The following is an 18,528-nucleotide window of genomic DNA, read 5'->3' on the forward strand; positions in this document are numbered from 1 at the left end:
CCAGGCCCGACTGAGATTGAATGTCTGTTTCGCTGAGAAATCACTCAACGCAAACGCCGACGTTGTTTATACATGGTTTTAATCAAAAACATTGTCCCCTGAGGCTTCTAGAAACAGAATAGCACGTCTTCAGGGACAGCTATGAATGGAACCGTCAAGTAAACATTATGCTATCATCCAGATATGGCCTAAAGATTTCAATTTCAAGTCAAACATAAAGAGATTGTATGTGAGGAGACTGTCAGGAGTAGATAACGGCTTGGCTCCACTGGTGTCTGCTAGCGTCAGCGTCAACAATCAACCATCAGACGCTAAGGAAATGAATCCATTGTAATTAATGACAGCAGCTCCACTGCAGCCGTGGCGTTGCGTTCGACGCCTGCGCCCGACATTAGAGAATCGCCAAGGTTCATCTCTTGATTTTCGACGCTGACGGCCGACGCTGACGGACGCAGCGGAGCCAAGGGGTAGCTTCTCCTTCGCGATGCTACTTCCACGACGCATATTAGCAGGCGCGGCTACCGTCGGAGCGGGCTCACCTCTTGAACAGCAGGATGGCGATGACGATGGCGATGATGAGGACCACGGCCAGGACGGGACCCATGACCCACAGCATCTCGGGGTCCTCGTTCTGGCGGGACACGCTGGCGTGGAGCTTCACCGTGATGGGGTCGGAGTAGGGGCTGGACGCAAACGTCTTCTGCTGCAGGATGGAGAGAAGAAGGGAGGAGGAGGAGGAGAAGGAGCAGAGGAGGAGGAGAAGGAGCAGAGGAGGAGTGTTAGGACCAGCGCACAACTTCAACACATAAAATACATTCAGGCATTCCAAGCTCAACCAGCTCATTTGTTGTCGTTGTGTGTATAAATACCGCAGGCATTTTCAGTATTTCACTTCCAGATATTAATGAGTGGAATACACTCTGAATATATATCTTATTTTTAAGCTCCTCATAAAATTGGGTCTGACAAGAGTGAGCTGTGTGGGGACCCTGAGTTCACGGCCAATGGGATTTCACCGGCCACTTATTAAAAATGAGATCCGTCCAATTACAGTGAGCTGCAGCCACATACAGCGGCGCGCTGACAAGCTTCCTCCCGTGAAACACAGCTGCCTCTAACGTTCTCTCTGCTTTCTCTATCTGTTCCTCTCCGCTTTCTGTGGACGCAGCAAACAAGAAAGGTTGTGCTGTTACTTCTCCCACTGCTCTCCAGCACTTCTCTACCCTGGCTTAGCTGTCAGCCTGCTCATCCAGCCTTCTTTGTGGAGCTTTCTTTTGGATGAGACCTCTCGGATTTGTCATTGATGTGAAGTGACAGGTTGACACCCGCCCACTTTGTTTGTGATCCACTGTGGAGATCACGCTACCATGCCATGCTATCTTTCAGGAGACGTGTGACATATGTTTGATTGTGTGTGTATGTGTGTGTGTGTGTGTGTGTGTAGAGGTGTGTGTGAGCCTCTCTGTGTGTGTGTGTGTGTGTGTGTGTGTGTCTATTGTACCAAGCTATGAGTATGGATGTATGGATCTAACATATCCTGTTGATCTGTTGGGGTGCTCAATCTTCTGTCCATCCAGGTCTGTTCTGCCCTCACCCCTCCATCCACACACACACACACACACACACACACACACACACACACACACACACACACACACACACACACACACACACACACACACACACACACACACACACACACACACACACACACACACACACAGCTTTGCCTTTGAAAGCCAAGGCCATGCTAAGGCCAAGGCTAGGGCCTAAGCAACAGTGACAATAACACTGGTTGTCACTTTGTGTTTCTCCTGACAGCCACTGGAAGTTTGACTCTATTAAATGGAGCTATACTGTAAATGCGTCTCTTGCCAGATGTCTGGCTGTGGGTCGGCTCCGTCGGGCGTCGGCATTCAGTCTGGACTAAACAGATATCCTGTACAGAGCCACACACTGCATTCTGGGTTAATAACAGTCCCACCTTAGAGCTGCAACACATTTCACCACTCATAACACATTCCACTACTAATTGACCTGTATGATGTAGTATGTGACAAATAAGCACAACCTTTGATCTTAAAGGTCACTCCCAGAATCACAACCTGGATTCACAGACGACGGATGATAATCTGAGAAGTCAGATTAAATTCATGATGGGCTCATATCTCTGATCTCTCTCTCTCTCTGTTTCCTCTCTTCTTTCGACAGTCTTAGTTGTTCTTTCTTGTGTTTTAGTCAAAGTGCGTCAGGAAACCCAGAATCCTAAATATTATTCTTTATATAAAGAATAAATAAAGAGCCCCAAAACATTCTCTGAGGGAAGAATCTTCGGGAGTGATCAATTTTAGTGCCACCATTTCGTCGAAAGAAATCCCACCGAGTGAATAACGGGCTGCCTTCACATTACAATTGATCGGTAGAACCCACAGCGATTGAAATGCAAAGCTACCGCAGAGAAGAAGGCGGCGGGAGGGGGCACTATGCAAAAAGTGCATTGGTGTAGATGAATATAGTGTTATTGTTTCAGCCATGATGTCGCCTTGAAAAGCACTAATGAAATGAGTGGAGACAGAAGCTGAGCTTAACACGTGCTGACAGCTCTGTTATTTCCCAGAACACCACACTGGAGGACCACGAGCAGACTTTCTCCTCAGGAACCTCTCGTCCACGTCTCTTCTATCTGTGACAACCAGGACAGGAGCCGGGGGCCCAGCGTCCTCCCAGGGCAGTAAACCCTCTCCTCAGCGTCTGCCTCCATCTCTGTTTTCCTCTCTCGTTCTCCCCTCTCTCTTCCTATCTATTTCTCTGTCTTTCTCTCTCTCTCTGCCTGTCTCTCCCTCTATCACCCCCCCCCTCTCTCTCTTCCCCATATCTCTCACTACATCCTCTCTCTCTCGTCTGCGGTGCACCTCTATGACAGATGCCGCGTTCTCTTCCGTCTGTGTATTTCCCCCAGGCCCCCCCTCTCTCTCTCCGTCCTCCTCCGACATTAAGCTCCTCCGCTCGCCTCTCTCGTTCCCCTCGACTCGCCGGTCTCCCCCTCGGGCTTCACCCCTCTGTGACGCCCTCTCAGCCCCCCCCCCCAAACTCTCTACCTCTACCTCTCCCTCCGTCTCTCTCCTCTGCTGTAAGTGATCCCACTGTTTATATGGCCTGTTTCTTTTATCCAATTTCACACTTCCCAGCTTGTTTACCATCCAAGGGAGCCGCATAAATTCGCCGTGCCCTTTCGCCGTTTGCCTCTCCCCCCCCCCCCCCCCCCTAACACACACACACTTCTTCTCCCTGTCCTTTCCTCGCCTCCGCCCCGCCAGCGACCCCCCGTCATAACTATAAAAGCCAAGCTTACGCCCACCATCTTCAATGGATGTGATTACGGGCGCTATTTTTGTATCCCGGCTTGAATTAGGAGTCGGCTATATGTCACTCACTATATCTCGCACCTGCGGGGCTCTGTCACTCTGTTAAAAGAAGGGGTGCCGTTCGTCATCGTAATGGCGGCAGCGCTGTCTTGACCGGCAGATGGATGGCGCGGGCGTGGCGTGCGTAGTGGGCGTCTCACTCCCTTCACGGTGTTGTCTGTCAGTGTAACGGCTGTGTCAATAATAGGTGTTGTATGACACCAGACGGGGCACCAGCTAATGGAATTTTAACGATGGATTCTGAGTTCAATTTTTTTTTTTTCAGTCAGTCAGTTAGTCAGTTGTTTTCTTTCAACAGAGATTCCTGACTGGAGTAGGATTGGTCTGGGCACGCAGAACCAACAACGATTGTAGATTCGATTTCTATGGAGCAGAAGAGGGAGGGTGTTTGAATAACATGCCATCTGAGGGGCGAGCTGACACTGAGCGATGCTCCCGTGTGACCCGGTTTCAACCCTCCGCCGGGTGGGGCGCGCTCTCGCTCAACTCGCCCGACGTGACCCGCAACGCCGCTCAGACACAGACACAGAGCAAACAGCGACGCCTAACCCTAACCTAAACATGGGAGGCACTGTATCACCATATTACACAAGACACCGTACAGTCGTGCGCCGTGTGTGTTCAGCATAAAGCAGTTGAGAATCTAGGGGACCTGTATATTCTGGACACTGTGGCATCAAGAATACACCGACCGGCTGCCCCAGGACGAGATACCCCGCTTCACCACCAGGGACAGCGCGGCCAGGTCATCGAAGGCATCTACTGGCCTTTTCTGGTTGCCACGGCAACCCCGCAGCCCAGCTGCAGGAGGTTGTGTGATCAAGTCCTGACTGGGAGAACACCAGCTGGGGCAAATCAGCTAACGAGCCAACAATGCCTTAAAACCCCAGTCAGGGAGGCAGCGAGGAGTCTTGAGACTCAGGCTGTGTTCGGAATCGCTCCCTCACTCCCTATTCCCTATATAGGGTTCACCATGTAGTGAACTACCTAGGGAATGGAGACAATGTAGGGTACATGCACTGTTCCCTGCAAATCAAGGTGAAGTGTGGGTAATAAATAGTGGACTATGTAGGGAATGAAAATTCTGTGGAGAATTCGGACACTACAAACAAAATGGCTGACGCCCTATATAGTGCACTATACAGTGGCCCATTCCCAATGTCCCCCCTAAACCCTCAAGCCCTGAGCCCTCACAGACTTATTGACGTCACCTGGTAAAGTGGTTGAGTGCGAGAGGCCGCAAGGGCTCGAATTGGTATAAAAAGGAATGGGACAGCACTTGCGACATCACATTACATTGACGTGAAAACACATTTCTTACTATTGTGGGTGTGGGGCTTTTTATCAAATTTTCAATTTTACATGTTTTTCTTGTAGGCCTTCATGTAAATTAATTTTGGGCTGAGTCAAATCCCCTTTATCCGAACTCTGTGTTACCCTCAAAACATGTCTGTTCCACTTGTTGAAATCATTTCATTTTGTGGTGATATGCGAACTACATTACTGCCTGTGATTCTTGTTTGTGATGAATCCAAAAGTATCTACTTTACATATTTTTACACACACATTATACAAACCCATGGGGTTAATAACCAATACTTAAAAATAATGAAACCAAAATAATTATAAGGCTACTTGTGCAGATAAGCAAGTCCAGCTGAAAAAATGAAAACATATTTTGTTTTGTAACGTGAACATTAGGGTTGGTTGATCTGTCCGTGCTTGTTTTTGGCTGTTCTTCAGGTAGCCCCGTGTTTCACGTCACAACGATATGAACTGTGGGTAATTCCCTTAGGCGAAGTCTGCAGAAGTGCAGACTTACGGTAAGGGGCCATAAAGGGCTCAAAATGTCTGCCAGAGAGCCCTCATGCACTTGCCGATTTGACATTGGGACACCCCTAAGCCCTTGCGGACTTCGCGGGAGCGCGCCCTTAAGTCTGTGAGTCTGCAAGGGTGGACATTGGGACTGGGCCAGTGAATAGGGAGCGATTCCGAACACAGCCTCAGTGAGTATGACGAGGTAGCCTGGCTGACACACTCATAACCCCCAACAAGACTAACCGCCTTTTTGTTTGTCATCCCCAGAAGTGAACCGCCGCCTTCCCCACCTGGATTCCACGCAGGACGCCTGAGGAAGTCCAGGAAGCCGAGGGTTTTTGTTCACTTATTTTTGTTTTTGGTTGCACCAATAAACTTAACAGCTCCAGGTCTCGCTCTCCCTGTTGTTCTCCACCCTACCTGCTCTGCCCGGGTGTCACAACACGTTTTCGGCGTGTCTATCTATGAGATGGTGGCTGGCGGGGGTAAATGCCACAGGAATAAATGTGTGTGTGTGTGTGTGTGCGTGCGTGCGTGCGTGTTTACACTAAAGGATTCAAGGTGATTTATTTGTTGTGTGTGCAGGATATAGGTACCATGTACAGTGAAATGGAGGATGTGGGGGGGGGGGGGGCAGTGCCGCCAGTCACTCACAGAGTCGTGGTCTTTCAGGGCTGCCAGCACGAAGCACAGGTACTGCTGCTGCCCGGGGAGGGGCTTGTTGAAGAAGCCGTTGTACTTCTTCTCGTCCCCTAGGGTGAAGGTGTCTGGCAGGGCCTCCAGCTTGGCTGCGATGTAGGGCCTCTGGGTCTCCTCCTGGCCCTGGTCCGGGTCCTGGCTCTGGGTCTGCCTCCTCCTCCGTAGGCTGCCGTCCGAGCTGGCCTCCAAAAGCTACCACAACATGACAGGGATTTTAAACACATAACACCTGGTACACACACACACACACACACACAGTGTTGCGTTCTGCCGCAATGAGGGTTTGTGTCATCTCTGCGCCGCTAGCCACGACACTCCCATGCACTTTTACAACGGCTCCCTACAGCCCTTCATGGTCACGGTAGAATGAGCACAAAGACGAACAATAGCGCCATCATCTCCCGCTGTGCCTGACAGAACAGGGTGGTCTGAGTCAACTGCTCTGAAGAGGATTCATTCTAGAGAGGGATTAAAATGTCCCCCCTGACCTTGTACATACTTATTTACTGGTAACTTTAGATAGATAGATAGATAGATAGATAGATAGATAGATAGATAGATAGATAGATAGATATATATATATACTCTATTGATCCCCCTTGGGAGAAATAGATAGAAAGATACTCATTTGATCCCCCTAGGGGGGAATTTGGCAAAGCACAACTACTTCATACAAAGACGTAGCACTGTGTCTGAACAAAACTGTACCAATAGCAGTGATGTAGAGAGCTGTGGAAAATCCTCCAGCCTTGAGAGTAGATCTCGCTGTCTCAAGGATGCTTTGGATCTGGGTATATTTATCTCTAACACTTCATGGGTTGTGATATTGAATTGGCTGCACTCTTCTGCTAACGGCAGTACACCGAGAGGCAAAATCATAAGGGGGTGTTCAAGCCCACAGTCCACACTTGAAATAATAGCCTCAGGGTTGTATGCCTCCACCAAGTCAAGTTTCAGTTTACATCCATGTTTGACTAGACTCAGACCCTGTTTAGACTTTTTTGAAATGCGTTTTGGGTGGTCACATCACAAGTGGACAGCGAGACACATCAGCGTTTACACCTGCGCCTATCATGCATCCAAATGTGTCCAGCTGACCACTTGTGTTCATATAGTAACCATAGTAACTTACTCACTCCTGCCTGCGTGCGTGTCACACAGCTGTTCCATGTAAACAAATCAATAATCAGTCGGTTTGACTTGCGCATGAAAGCAGCCGATATATAAGATATTTGAAGAACAATTATATATTATATATATAATACCGGTATATATATATATATATATATATATATATATATATATATATATACAATATTCCAACTATTCCAATGAAAACGTCTTGTGTAAGGTCATGGTTACCTTGGCCTTTGACCACCAAATTCGAATCAGTTCATCCTTGAGTCCAAGTTTAGGACGTTTAGGCCAAATTTGAAGAAATTCCCTCAGGACATTCCTAAGATATCGTGTTCATGAGAATGGGACATGCATACTGTACATACAGACGGATGGACAGCACGAAAACAGGAGGCACAGAAATGCCACAAGGAGCATTTTTAACGAGTGTTCTCAGTTCCTCGAACCCCATAAGATGCTGAACTTGAATTAGATATTGTCTGTTGAATTCGTTGATGTGTTTTGATGAAATTGAACCAACAATCTCATTAACCAAACATTGAACAACACCCTCACCTCATCCAAGTCTATGTCCTCCGGATTGTCCCACCGCCGCTGTGTGGCTGCTGTGAGAGGGACCACCACTATGTAGTACCACCTGTGGGAGACAGCAAACCAATCATCATTCCCTTGGTTCAAAGAAGATGTGTTAACAGCACACCTGCGCTCAGGTAGCCCTGCCTGAGCCCAAAAGTGGCCCTTAAACTTGAAAATGTCCTTATCATTAATTAATATCTAATGGTAAATGCTAAGGACAAGGTGAAAATAACTGCACAAACACAAGCACCGCATGCTCGCGCACACGGACACGCACACACACGCACACACACACGCACACACACACACACTCCTGTCACCACAGGCAGATATCTGTCTTCGGGGGTCTAGGAGTGTGTGATGAAAAGGTCTAGCTAGGGCATTACGTAGCTGTTGTAATGCTAAATGAGTTTTGTTTTTTGTTTTTTTTAAACATTTTATTCCCCCCTCCCCCCCCCCCCCTCCAGCTTATTAAAACTTAGTTGTTTCTTTGAGAACCACTCACAAACATAATTAAACCCGAGTAATCTGTGAAATGTCTATCTGAGCCGGGGTAAAAGCACCTTCCACAAAATTGCCACTTTCACATTGGGCTCTGCATAACTTCTAAGTTGTGGTTTTAAGATAAGCTAAGCTGTAAATACATTTGTGCCGTCCACACAGGGCCGATAGCTACAGGAGAGCTGTGTGCTGAGTGGGTGTACAGTACTGATGCTGAGAGAGACCAGGGTGTGCAACAGTAAGAGAGATGAGATGGTACTAGAGAGAGAGAGGGGAGGGGGGCGAGAGAGAGAGGGGCAGTGAAAGAGCGAGAGAGAAAGAGGGAGAGAGAGAGACTGTTGATGCTTACCCTCACAGTAAGCTGAACACCGCACACTTTAAAACTATACAATTATAATCTTAAAAAACAACCACAACACCAAAACCCCCCCAACAGAGAAACAGAGAGAGAGACACACACAGAGGGAAGGAGCTCTTTTGACTGCTCCCTGAGAGAAAACGCATGGGAAAACAACATGCTAGCAGTGCGCAGCGGGGAAGTAAATAAAGAGGTCAGAGTTCCTGTCCAGACGGTCACTGACACATCTGCGTCTGAGCTATCGATTTGGCGTTAGCACCGGAGGCCATGTTGTTTCTGTAGCTCGAAGCGAGCCTGGTCAGACCAGCCTGCTGCGGGTCATCCCCAACCCTCCTGCTGCTTCACCCACAACTCAGCCGGAAGGTTCTTTTAACAGTTCGGCTGACACCGCCTAAAGCTCGAGAGCTGAGCGGGGGTGACGCGGGAAATCCTTCAGGCCTTCCTACGCCCTTCTCAGTGAGCTATCATGACTGTGACCGTGGTGAACATTATGGGTTCACAGCAGCTACAGTGAGAACCCAACGATAGGACTGACGATGAGGGTGCCACTGACACACACACACACACACACACACACACACGTACACACATTTTAATCATTTATTCATGTGCACATAATGAAACGATGCATACAGGGACACAAATACTAAAGGCACAGATTAGTCTACACTCACAATTAACATGGACAATTTGCCAGTGCATCTCTGATCTGCGCCTATTGCATTAACGATGGCAGTTACAACGGGAGTGCATGCGTCTAGATGTTCATAAAAGTCTGTTTATGTTTTTAAATCATAAACCGCTTCCCGAGGTGTACCTGCGGCCAACCTAGTCCGGGCATGCCCACACACACACACACACACACACACACACACACACACACACACACACACACACACACACACACACACACACACACACACACAGAAATCACCCTTACATGGGAAAGAAGAGCGCTACCTGATAATAATGATTAGTGGAAAGGAATGACGTCAATGGTTCGCCTGACCAGTTAGAGTGAGAACTCTATATATATTATAAATACATACACACCTCAGAGTGAGAACCCTATATATATTATATATATATATATAAATACATACACACCTCAGAGTGAGAACCCTATATATTATATATATATATATATATATAAATACATACACACCTCAGAGTGAGAACCCTATATATTATATATATATATATAAATACATACACACCTCAGAGTGAGAACCCTATATATTATATATATATATATATATATATATATATATATATATATATATATATAAATACATACACACCTCAGAGTGAGAACCCTACAGTATATATATATATATATATATATATATATATATATTATATATATATAAATACATACACACCTCAGAGTGAGAACCCTTCATGTATATATTGTATATATATATATATATATATATATTTACACACCTGAGAGTGAGAACCCTATATACAATATATTATATAAACGTTATACACACCTGACTGGGGCAGTGGTGGAGACCTTGGGCAGGCTGATGGTGAGCTTGCCCCCCTCCTCTGGGTCGTGCTGGTAGCGGACGGGCTTGGTCTGGAGCAGGTCCGGGGCGGTCCGGATGGACACCTGCTGCTGCAGCCCGCCGGCGCTGCTCCCCCGGCTGATCAGGACAAAGGAGTAGTCTGTGTCGGGCTGCAGGTGCGTGATCAGCTTCCTCTTCAGGTCCCCCTGCACCTCCACGCTCTGTTGGTTGTACAGGATCTACACACAGACCAAGCCACGGTTAATACGTCACACACACACACGCGCGCACACACACGCACACATACACACGTGCGCGTATACAGCCACACACACACACACGCACAAACTCAGACCTTCATTGCATTGCGATTCCAGGGATCATGTCATGTTAGGGCGCCTCTAGGTTACAGGAGCTGGACTTCCCCCCACTAGGAACGCTACTAAGGACGTCCCTCTTACACCTCCTGCCATCTCAGTCTCTCTCCACGGTGATCGGAGCGGTCAGAACGGACGGGCCCTTACCTTGAAAGGCACCTGCGACTTGTAGGTCTCCGGCACCTCCCAGGTCAACAAGACGGAGGTTTTCATCACCGCTTTCACGCCAAAGTTTTTGGTGAACTCTGAGGAGATAAGAGGGTGAACGCTTTAGAAGCACTAGAGTCATCCGTACAGTAGAGTCATCCATACAGTAGAGTCATCCGTACAGCAGGTCGCTGTCACGCGCCGGCCGGAGAGCCCCTGGGCCCTCGTCACGGTTCACGGCCACAGCAGGCAGCATCGTCAAGAGCTGACACGTGAGCGCCACAAACACGCCATCATTTCACACCGGCCCGTTGTTCTTCGACCCTGACTTTTAATGGCGCGGGACCCAATTACGTGAAGCGGCTGTTATTACGTTCAAATTCGACGTACGCATAAAAACGTCAGGGCTATTTATACGACCGCCGTGAGCCGAGCCAGACTGGACTGCACCCGGTGCTCGCTGGCTCACGCCGGGGACATCTTTGAGGAGCTAGAGTGCTAGTGTCAGGACGCTATAAATAGGTAGTGCGGTAAGATTAGCATATTTCCACGTGAGCCATATGTGTGGCCTAATAAGAACATGAAACAACGCTTCCGCCGGCCCGGTACCCGTACCGCTGGATTGGTTCTGCCTCGGTGGTCCGGCTAGCTAACACCAGTCTCCACTAGCGCTGCATCTGTTCCTCTCTCCTGCCATCTGCTCCACTTGTAACGCGGTCAATGTACTGTATGCGTGCATGCCTGTGTGTGTGTGTGTGTGCGTGTGTGTGTGTGGGGCAGGGGGGATCTATAATATGTGTGTACAGCACACACAATATGTGCAGTACATGCAGATTATCCGAGTATTTGTATGCGTGTCAGTCTGCGTGTGTGTAGGTGTGTGTTTGTGTGTGTGTGTGTGTGTGTGTGTGTGTGCAGCGTGCGCTCACCGGGCATGGAGGTCGACATGGTCCTGCTCTGGATGCTGGGGCTGAGTGGCCCCCCGCCCTTGCTGGTGAACGCCCGGACGCGGATGTCATAGGTGGTGTCCGGCCGCAGGCCCTGGATGGTCATCTGGGTGCCGGCGGTGCTGTTGGTGTGGTTCTGCTGGCTGTTGATGTCCCGGTACACCACCACGTACCGGACAATCCGCCCGTTCCTCTCAGCCAGGGACGGGGGCTCCCACGCCAGCTCGATGGTGGAGACGGTCTGGCCCTCCGCGCTCAGGCTCTGGGGGTAGCTGGCAGGCACGTCGTCCGGCGTGGTGATCTCCTTGGCGTACTGCTCACCGTTGCCCGCCCGGTTCTTGGCGCACAGCCTGAACGAGTAGGTGGCCCCCTTGTGCAGTCCGGTGACGGTGAAGTGGTCGTCGATCTTCTTGAAGTCGCGCACGGTGAAGGCCTCCTCCTCGGCTCTCTTGTACTGGAGCTGGTAGCCCATCAGCTCCCCCACCATCTCCTTAGGGGGCTGCCACTGGATGAGAGCCGTGTTGCCGATGGTGGTGCTGATCATCATGGTGGGCTTACCAGGGACTGCCGGAGGAGAAGGGATTAGCATTTGTTAAGCTGCTATATATGGAATACCAAATGTGCCAAAATTAAATAAATAAATGCATAAATAAATAAATACATAAATAAATAAGTATGGCTATGAAATAAATCTGGAAATAAATAAATGAGGTAATATACACATACATCTTTAAATAAATGTAAATATAAATATATAAATGAGTCAATAAATAAATAAATGAATAAATAAATAAATACATAAATAAATAGGTTTTTATTTAAGTGCCACATTTATTTATTTCAGGGCACTTTTACTGTATGCACAAGATAGTTATAGGGGATATGATTGACAGTAATGAGTGATCTTTACTCATGGCAATCAATTTTGTATGGATCCACACCTCTAGCCCTAACTTATTATCGTGATGTACTGTAGCCACTGTGCTCAGCTAAACTAGTCTAGCACACATTTTATGATTCATGCTGTATCAGGGGTAAGGTCTGAGATAACCATGCCCCATTCATTTGAATATTAGGATTGGCAATGTTTAATGCATTATGAAATATGGCATTATGAAATAAAAGTGTCCTGAAATAAATAAATGTGGAAATTATGAAAAACGTCATTTTGAAGTAAAAACATATTTATTTATTCATTGACTTATTTAAATATTTATATGTACATTTATTTAAACATTTATGTATATATTACCGCATTCTTTCTTTCTTTTTCTTTATGTACTTTATTTACTTTTGGCACATTTGGTATTCCATAAGCTATAGGGTATAAATACAATGTATTCTTGTTAATATTATCATGATAGTGATTACACTATAATCAGACCTTGGCGCACAGATCTGAGACCTGTCGTTCAAACCACTGTGAGCTCAGAACAGTTAGCGACCTGGTGCCGTGCTGATGGGGGAGTTACACTAAGAGGAGCTCTCTCTCGTCATGTCAGAGTGAGTGGTCCCATCAGAGATGTCAAGGGGTACATCAGTACAGCAGCCCACAGCGGGTCCTCGCCCCCCCCCCCCCCCCCCCCCCCCCTTCAACCACCGACATCTCCAGGACCTGAACTCTGTTTAAACCCCGCCTCCGTGCTTTTATAAACTACACCCAGACGCACTTGACCTGTCAGGAGGCCCCCGGGAGGCTGGGCGCACATTCATGCGCACGTGCATGCAAAGCGCACAGGCTCGCAAGCGCGGGCACACACACGCACACACCTGCTCCCGTGGTGGTGACGACCTTGGCCTTGCTGCGCGCCCCATCCCCCTTGGTGGTGTAGGCCGCCACGGTGACGGAGTAGGTGGTCTCAGGGAGCAGGCCTGTGATGATGGTCTCCTGGTGAGGAGAGAGGGAGAGAGAGAGGGAGGGGGAGAGAGTCAGACAAAAGCCCTGCGGTCAACTACAGGACAGGCCACTCCTGCAGGCCACTCAAGCGCACAGGTCACACGCCAGTCACACTCCCAAGGCGTCGGAGGTATTCACAAATGTTCATTCTGAGTAACGAGTCCAATTACACAGTAGGTTCAGGAACAAGCCAACCTGAGATGGCTTGAGAGGAAGCAGTCTCGTCTCTGACGTATTAAACAGAGCTGTTCTAATGGATTATTGAAAGACAAGACCGGGTACATGTCAGTGAACAGGAGTCAGTTTGGTGCTTGGCCCACCAGGGAATATGAATATGCAGTCGAGATCCATCCACCTGAACCTGAAATATAATTCCCTTTACTGACCGAATAGACCCCTCAGTCAATGTGTGGGGTGATGACACATTGTTTATATTTCATATAAAACCTCTGGTGCTTGAAAGCTGCAGAATGAAAGGAACAGCTCCCTCCTACCTCCATGTCATGGTCAAGCGCTACACCCACTCCCAACTACTACGCTCTGCTACCTCGGGGTGACTGGTTGCCCTGTCAATCCAAGGCCCCTGCAGTCGATCCCATCATGGCTATTTTCTGTCCTGGCCCCGCAGTAGTGGAATGAATTGCCCATCTTTCGCCGCAGGCTGAAAACTCACCTTTTCAAGAAGTACTACCAGGATCCTCCCTCTTAAGAACCTATTGTATTTATGTTTTGCTACTGATGCACTTTGACTTCAGCACTAGATCACTGCATTCTCTTAGTCGCTTGTTTAGAAAGGAGATGTATTTGTGAATTCTGGCAAGTACTAGTAGTACACTACTGTACCTATGTTAAATGCAATTATTGTAAGTCGCTTTGGATAAAAGCATTATACTAAATGAATGCAATGTAATGTAACATATAAAGGACATGTTTATGCATCTACTGTATATTACAATATTCTTGCCAAACCAAACTGTTGTGGATGTTCAACTTGGTCATATTCAACGCTAAATGAAATGTGGGGTTTCCGTTACGGTTGGGTAGTATTCATCAATGATGTCACTTCTGTCGGTTAGTGTTGCATTGGGTCTGTGGATATTCATCTGTTGTGTTTTTGGGATTGTAATATTGACATAATAATATGAATTATTAAAAATAAACATGTTTCTAGTGTTAGATAATAAAACCCCAAACATCTGAAACAAGCAACAACATAAGACATCGCCTTGATCAGAGTATCTCACAGACATTAGTGAAGAAATCCCTGATCAAGGAATGAAGTGTTTTTGCCTGTTTCTGGACAGAGTCACATGCAGATTCTATTAATCTCCACACACACACACACACACATTTACAGTACATCCATGAACATACTAAGAGCACATGCTCGCACATGTTCTAACTCTGTTAAGACATAGAGCCTCATTAAAATGTCCACACTCAAAGTGCCCCATAAAAGAGTAGGAAACGGGGGATCTGTCTCTCTTTGCCGACGAGAGCAACACAGGGAGTCGGTAAAGAGGAGACGGATGAGCTTCAGATAAGAGGAAAGCAGGATGGGGGGGGGGTTTCCAGAAGAGAACACCCAGGGAGCCTCATCCGCTCCTCTCAGAATAGCTAGCCCCCGCGGCTATGGCGTGTGCCCAGGCTGCATGGGAGATGACAGGTGAAGAGCTATAGACCCGCGCAAATTAGCAGGGCAATATGAGCTGGCTAAGGCTTTCCAGAGACCAAACAAATCTCTAATTAAGATTTCATGGCTAGCCTTTCACATCTTTATTGCATGATATAAAAAAATAAAAAGCTCTTCCCCTGCTAATTAAACTCCAGCCCTGTAATCATACAGAAGACATGCACTGAGCGGCCTATGCAGTCTATTTTCAGAGATTGCTCACTAAGGGCTTAAGTAACACCACCCCCACAGGTCTCCTTTCACAGTAGAGGGGGGGCTAGAGATGAGAGAGACATGTGACTCATCTGAAGCTATTAAATATCTTTTAAAAGACTCATTATTCTTATCGTGCAGGAGCCTTTTTTTTGTTCCAGCACTGGGGTGTTTTTCCCTTCATTTTCCAAAACATCTCATCTCTCTTCTCTTTGGAGGTGGACGTGGCTGGAGGAGGGGAGGGGGTGGCTGGGAGTGGATTCCCAAGTGACAACATTTAATATTGATTAAAAAATAAAAAAGATTCCATCTGCTTCCAAGAGGAAGCCTGGCCTGGCTAGAGCGAAGTCGGCCCGTCAGACGATCCAGACCTCCGCCTCCCCCCGCACCTCCAGTCATCACAGGTTGGAGCTCCGCTATCACAGCTTAGTACAGTATGTAGGCTTGAGAACCGATGGTTCTTGAGTCTAGTGGCCCATAAGGACAGGAGCCTATCTCCTGATTCCTTAGCATGAGCCAGCTTGATGTACAAGTACACCCCCTGGACATGAAGCTAGTGTGTCGCAGGGACCTACCCCCAATCCAACCCTTGATGCTGAGTGCCAAGCAGGGAGGCATTGGGTACCTTTAAAAAAAAAAAAAAAGTCTTTGGTATGACTTGGCCAGGGATTGAACAGAGGAGGTATATGCCTCCAACACCTTGAATTAAATTCCCAGCTCATTTGACAGGAATACATTCCAAGTCTATCCTTCTCAAAAGTTTGTTTCAGTTTTACGTAAGAGGTTTCTGGGAGCTAGCAGAGCCAGAGAAGAGATGAAAAGAGACATAACCAATCCAGCTCCTTCGCCTCACTGCCGCTTTGTCTGAAAACAGTCTGTCTGCCGTTGTCACTCTCTGTCAGGCAACGGAACAGATGGCTCTGTCAATCAGATGCTCTCCCTCCTCCCCAGCCTGGATCTGCTCTCTCTACAGCAGACATTCTCAACCAGCGGGCCGCCATCAAGAGGGCCGCGGAGGCAGTGCTAGCCTAGTGCCAAATGGTTAGGAAAAAAATAAAATAACATAAAATAAAGTTTGGTAATTTACTAAGCTACTGTAGTTATTTTTACTAAGCTACTGTAGTTATTTTTATATCTAAATGTACCCAAGAATTGACATATAAATCCAAAATGTCAAATTAAAATGCATAATTTCAATGACCAGTTACATTTGAATATCACCACGCTGAAACCATTCACATCCGTGGGTGTTGAGACAATTGTTTTTTTCTATATTATGTTTTTTTCTCATAAATTTGGGAAGGTGGTCCTCAGCATTTTTGTCAATCAAAAGTAAGCCTTAAGTTACAAAAGGTTGAGAATTCCTGCTGTACGGTACAGTAGCTATGGAGCTGTTATTCCAGAATAGGAATGTCTGTCAATGTGAAGTATTGGACAGTATGTGGATAGGCATGCAATGGGTAAACAACCAAAAAAACAACTAAAAGTCCCTTACACACAATACAGGTACAGTGTGATTACAAACACACAAATAATAACAGTATTCATCACTGGGGCGTGTATGCCTCCATTACAGTATACTGTATGAACGTAGGACTTCACAGCAGACTAAACTAAGGGACATCTTTATTCAAGGCGATGTGTGTAGTGTAGCACAAACCTTAGCCTTCTCAGCGGAAGAGGGGGGAGGGGGGGGGGGACATGTGAAGTGTTTGTACCACCATGTGTGTGTATGTGTATGTGAGTGTGTGTGTGTGTGTGTGCGTGTGTGTGTGTGGGTGCGTGTGCGTGTGCATCCGTGTGTGTATGTGCGTGTGTGCATCCGTGTGTGTGTGTGTGTGTGTGCATCCGTGTGTGTGTGCGTGCATGTGTGTGTGCATCCGTGTGTGTGTTATCCAACCGGGAGGATCCCCATGTGTTAATCTGTCTGGGAACAGTGCAGGAGACATGGGCGTGACTGCTGGCCCAGCTTCACCTCTCCTCTCCTGAACCATAACAGAGGCGGGTTCTCAGCTGAGCGAGAGGCTGAGGTAGCGCAGGTTCTCACGCAACACGACAACAATACTGAGCTTATAGGAGCGTGCTGCCAAGGCACACTCTCTTTCTCCCCCTCCCTCTCTCACTCTCTGTCACTCTTTCTTCTCTCCCTCACTCTCTCTCTCATTCTCTCTCTTTCTCTCTCTCTCACACACACACACGCACGCATGCGCACACACACACAGTAACCGTATAATCTCACACGCAGTGTAGCACGCAGAGTGTAGCGGTGTGCTGTCTTCTCCAGCGCCCCGTGCCCGGCCTGTGAGACACAGCACAGAGCTTAGCCGCCGCGCCTCCGTGAAGCGTAATGAAATCTGTCTGTGCTCATATCAAAGCCCGGGCTGAGGTGACTGATGGAGAACTTGCAGAGCTCCCGGTTCTGCCTCAGCACCCCCGATGGCTCCACACCTCCAGGCCCCTCCAACAGCCCCACACGCCCAGCATTCCACCCGCCCACACACACACACACACACTTACACTCACATCACAGCACACTCTGTTAGGAGCCAAGCAGATTGGAAGAGGTGGACAGAAAAAAAACACTACTTGGGAACTTTTCAAGGTATTATTTTCCCCCCGGTTTTTCAGGGGAGTGAGCAGATCTGTTGGGTTCTGACAGGACCTGTCTGTAACAAACCTGCCTGCCACACTGAGGGAGAATTGGAGCACTATTAACTTCCCAGTATGGTTGCGGGTTAGGATATGAAGCGTGAGCAGAGAAAAATACAAATTCTCTATGAAATGACACTAAAAAATAGCCTTCGGAAAGAATGGGAGGTGTGTGCGTGTGTGTGTGTGTGCGTGCGTGCGTGTGTGATGGGGGGGGGGGTAATACCACCAGCTGACATCTAATTATCTGAATGGAGGGTATATACTGTAGCCCACGATAACCATCATATTCACCATCCAGTGGAACAATATATACCAGTGTCCCTGTCCCTCTTACACAGGAAATGCTTGAGGCTCGTTTAGGAAGAGAGATGATGTTAGTGCCCAAAACAGAGAGACTAGGATAGGAAAGAGAGAACACTCCCCCCGTGGGCCCACTGCACCCGGCACACACTAGCAGCTACTCACGTAGTCGCTGGCATCCTCATCGCTCCACTGAAGATGGGGGGGTGGGGGGTGGTGGGCAGACAGGGGGGGGGGGGGAGAGCAGGAGTCAAATACAGCGCAGAAACAGAGAAAAAAAAAGTCGAACTTTTTT

At 47.8% G+C, this 18,528-nt stretch overlaps 1 protein-coding gene across 2 annotated transcripts in view; it reads right to left on the reverse strand.

The window, feature by feature from the left end:
- The window catches only part of ptprfa (protein tyrosine phosphatase receptor type Fa), a 102,968-nt gene that overhangs the window by 24,251 nt on the left and 60,189 nt on the right, over positions 1–18,528 (reverse strand). Inside the window, exons 11-17 of one of the 2 annotated variants that reach the window (XM_084444893.1) lie at positions 13,270–13,387; positions 11,482–12,063; positions 10,553–10,650; positions 10,011–10,267; positions 7,635–7,716; positions 5,898–6,134; positions 540–697 (exon numbers count right to left, since the gene is read on the reverse strand). In XM_084444893.1, the coding sequence (XP_084301019.1) occupies positions 540–697; positions 5,898–6,134; positions 7,635–7,716; positions 10,011–10,267; positions 10,553–10,650; positions 11,482–12,063; positions 13,270–13,387 (1,532 nt within the window). Of the gene's footprint in view, positions 1–539; positions 704–5,897; positions 6,135–7,634; positions 7,717–10,010; positions 10,268–10,552; positions 10,651–11,481; positions 12,064–13,269; positions 13,388–18,528 lie in introns of both variants that reach the window. The other variant, XM_084444892.1, reaches the window with a different exon arrangement.

Source organism: Borostomias antarcticus (assembly GCF_949987555.1).
Source record: "Borostomias antarcticus genome assembly, chromosome: 10".
NCBI classification, from domain to species: Eukaryota; Metazoa; Chordata; class Actinopteri; order Stomiiformes; family Stomiidae; genus Borostomias; species Borostomias antarcticus.